The following is a 3,075-nucleotide window of genomic DNA, read 5'->3' on the forward strand; positions in this document are numbered from 1 at the left end:
TCTGTGCGTTTGAATTTGCAGTTCACAGAGAGCAAAGAATGGTGCCACACTGGCCCGTGTAAACGCATTTACCTCGACAAGCAGAGAACGAGCGAGTGGATTAAAGATGGTGAAGCCGGTGAAAGAGTGTGGGCTAATTATTATGGGGCTAGCGGATTTGATGTGGGGTTTGTTTGGGGAGTTGAATGGGGTGGGTTCAGGGAAGGCTGTGGTGAAAGAAAGCCTCCGTCCTTGTGCTGCAAAAGGGGTGCACAATTAATTATTTCTATCCATTTGGATGCAGCTAAGCACACACACACACACACACATGCACATGCTTACTACAGAGAACAAGATGTAAAAAAAGGAAATGCGCTGAGAGATGAACTTTTGCAGTTTCAAACAACTGACGCACAAACACACACTCTTTCAGTATTGCGAGTTTAATTCTTAGCAAACGCATAGAAGAGAGTAGCTGTATGGGAAACATACATAGGAGCGTTTTGCAAGTGAAAAGTGGTAACACTTAAAAAGGTTTAGTTAGCCAAATGCAAATTTGCAAATTCACGTTGAAATGTTAACAATGTATTAGTATATGTGAAAATTGACATGAACTAAAATGTATTAAATGCTGTAAAAGTTTTGCTCAGTGTTTGTTTGAGGGACAGCTTACCAAACAATGTTGTCATCATTTATCAACCATCATGGCATTTCAAAACCATGTGACTTTCTTTCTTCTGTTGAACATAGAACAGTTGATTTCTTTATTTGTCTTCCGCAGACGAAAGTCAAACAGTTCTGTAAATGTCAAGATGGTGAGGAAATTATGAAATAACTTTAGTTTTTGGGTGAATTATTAATTAAGTTAACAAAATGAACCTTTTTGTAAAGTGTTACCAAAAAATGAACCAGATATCCCACCCTTCACAGACATTAAAAACTGCATGTTCTCCAAGTCATGTTGGAATCATTTTGGGAAGCGTGTGGTGGGATTAACATGCACCACCCGTGGGGTCCGGCACACCCCACACTGGCACACCGGGCTCACCGACATGCTGCCTGACCCCCATGCCAAGGGCTCCTCCTGAGTACCCTGAGGCAGAAGAGGGCACTTTGCTGCACCCATTTGCTGCTCAGGAGGGGAAAGCAGAAGCTGTCCTGGCCCGGTAAGAAATGGCCACCCTCCTGTCAGCAGCAGACGTGGTACAGTCCCGCTGGCGCCCATCCCGATGCTGACCTCGCCCAACAGACGCCTCATCTCCTGCAAGGAGGAGCCTAGGAGCAGGATGTAGTTACGGGCCAGCACCAGCGTAGAGATCTTAGACAGGCGGCGCCCGGTCGGAGGGGCTCCAGGAGGGAGGTAAGGGTACTGCAGTGCTCCACCCACACCAGTGGAAGAAGAGTAGGGCACCATGACCTCCCGTAAAGCATCCATGGCCACGTTAAGGTCCTGCATTCTCTTTCTCTCACGACTGTTGATCTTTCTCCGTAGCTCCTGTTGCTCTTCCACACTAAGCTCACGAGGGGGTTTAGAAGATCTCTGAGGCCCTTGGAGAACCCCAGCACCGGAGCCTGATCCTCCTGTTACCCGTACCATTCTTGGCATGAGTTGCTGCAAAGAGCCCTCGCCCTGCTCTTTGCACCTAAAACCAGACACAGCCTGCATTCTGAAAGAAGATATTAAGAAAACATGTTTAAGTCCATAAAATAAAATAGAATAAACATTTAAAAAAATCAGCAGGATATCTTTGGGATTAACAGAATGTGTTGAAGGGATTGCTCTACCAGAATTTTTTTTATTTAATTATTATCACCATGTCATTCCAAATGTTCCAAATGTTTCCAAATTAAGATTGACTTACTTTCTTCTGTGGTACATATTTTAAGAAATGTCTGTTTTTGTTCTTATGATCAAAGTCAGTAGGGTCCAAAACAATTATGAACCCCTCTGACTTTTCTTGCACAGAAGCATCTTCAAAATATCATCCCTTGGGTTCCACAGAAGAAAGAACAATGTAAGCAAAGTAAGTGAGTAAACTATGGCAACATTTTCATTTTTGGGTGATCTCTTCAAAGTTCAGTTGTCATGTTGCTCAGTCCCACTGGTAGGCAAAGATTTTACCTTCAAGCTCTTGGTCCACACACTCCAGATCTTCTTCCAGGGATTCTTTGAGTAACAATAAAGCAGTTCACTTCTTCAAGTCCATATTCATCCAGTCGTGATTTAATCTTTCTGAAAACAGCAATCGTTAAATGCTAAATGCTCAATTAGATAGTTTGCTCTTTTGTCCACGTAGTTGTCCTTAATAGAGATTTTGCCTAACACACTCCCTAACCATTGGAAGAATATGAGAGAAGTACTGCTGTACTGCTGTAATGAGCTAATGACTTACTCTTTCACTCTCTCTCTCTTTCTGCTCCTGACGCCCCCTCATCTGGCCTCCATGCTAATGATTTGATCATCATTTCCAATGGTTGAAAACCCTGATCATGAACACATGCCATGTTTAATGAATGGGATTGTCTTTATTTCTGCTTATATCAATGCAATACTGTGACATTTTCTTGCACGCGTGGGATATATCATGACATTGATAATCAGCTATTGAATGAGGAAGCAAATGAACAAGTGAGCCAGCAAACAGAAGGCCTAATGATCCTCGTCACAGGTGGCACACCGGACATACCCAGGGTAAGACTGATTGTAAAACATACAAACGGTGTAATTATCTCCTTTTCCAAACTATTGAAACACTTTCTTTTAGCCTCCCTCTAAACGTGAGAGGAAGGAAGAGACATAAACAGAAAGCATGTTGTTCACATTGAGAGCAGGAGGTGAGAACATAGAATCTCCTGTTTGTCTGGTAGGGGTGAGAGGAGGGTAAGAAGGTGGCGGCACCCGGTCCCGGTGAATGGTATCATGGCATCCATGCGCACATACTCGTAGGCTCAGACAGGAAAGAGAATTTAAAGAGCAATCGCAACGCCAGGCACCTGCAGGGCAACAGAAAACAACCTGCCAGTGTGTTGGGGTGTGTGTGCCTCTAGCTGACCTATAAAAGACAGCCTGTGATGGATTAGAGCTGGGATGTGCGT

At 43.8% G+C, this 3,075-nt stretch overlaps 1 protein-coding gene across 1 annotated transcript; it reads right to left on the bottom strand.

The window, feature by feature from the left end:
* Nucleotides 1-946: 946 nt before the first annotated feature.
* Nucleotides 947-2,163, bottom strand: LOC113109330 (oligodendrocyte transcription factor 1-like). The gene is made up of 2 exons (XM_026272948.1): nucleotides 2,102-2,163; nucleotides 947-1,646 (listed from the first exon to the last, which is right to left on the bottom strand). The coding sequence occupies exon 2, from the start codon at nucleotides 1,643-1,645 to the stop codon at nucleotides 947-949; it is 699 nt and encodes a 232-aa protein (XP_026128733.1). The 5' UTR covers nucleotide 1,646; nucleotides 2,102-2,163.
* Nucleotides 2,164-3,075: the final 912 nt, after the last annotated feature.

The sequence above is a fragment of the Carassius auratus genome, chromosome 9, assembly GCF_003368295.1.
Source record: "Carassius auratus strain Wakin chromosome 9, ASM336829v1, whole genome shotgun sequence".
NCBI lineage: Eukaryota > Metazoa > Chordata > Actinopteri > Cypriniformes > Cyprinidae > Carassius > Carassius auratus.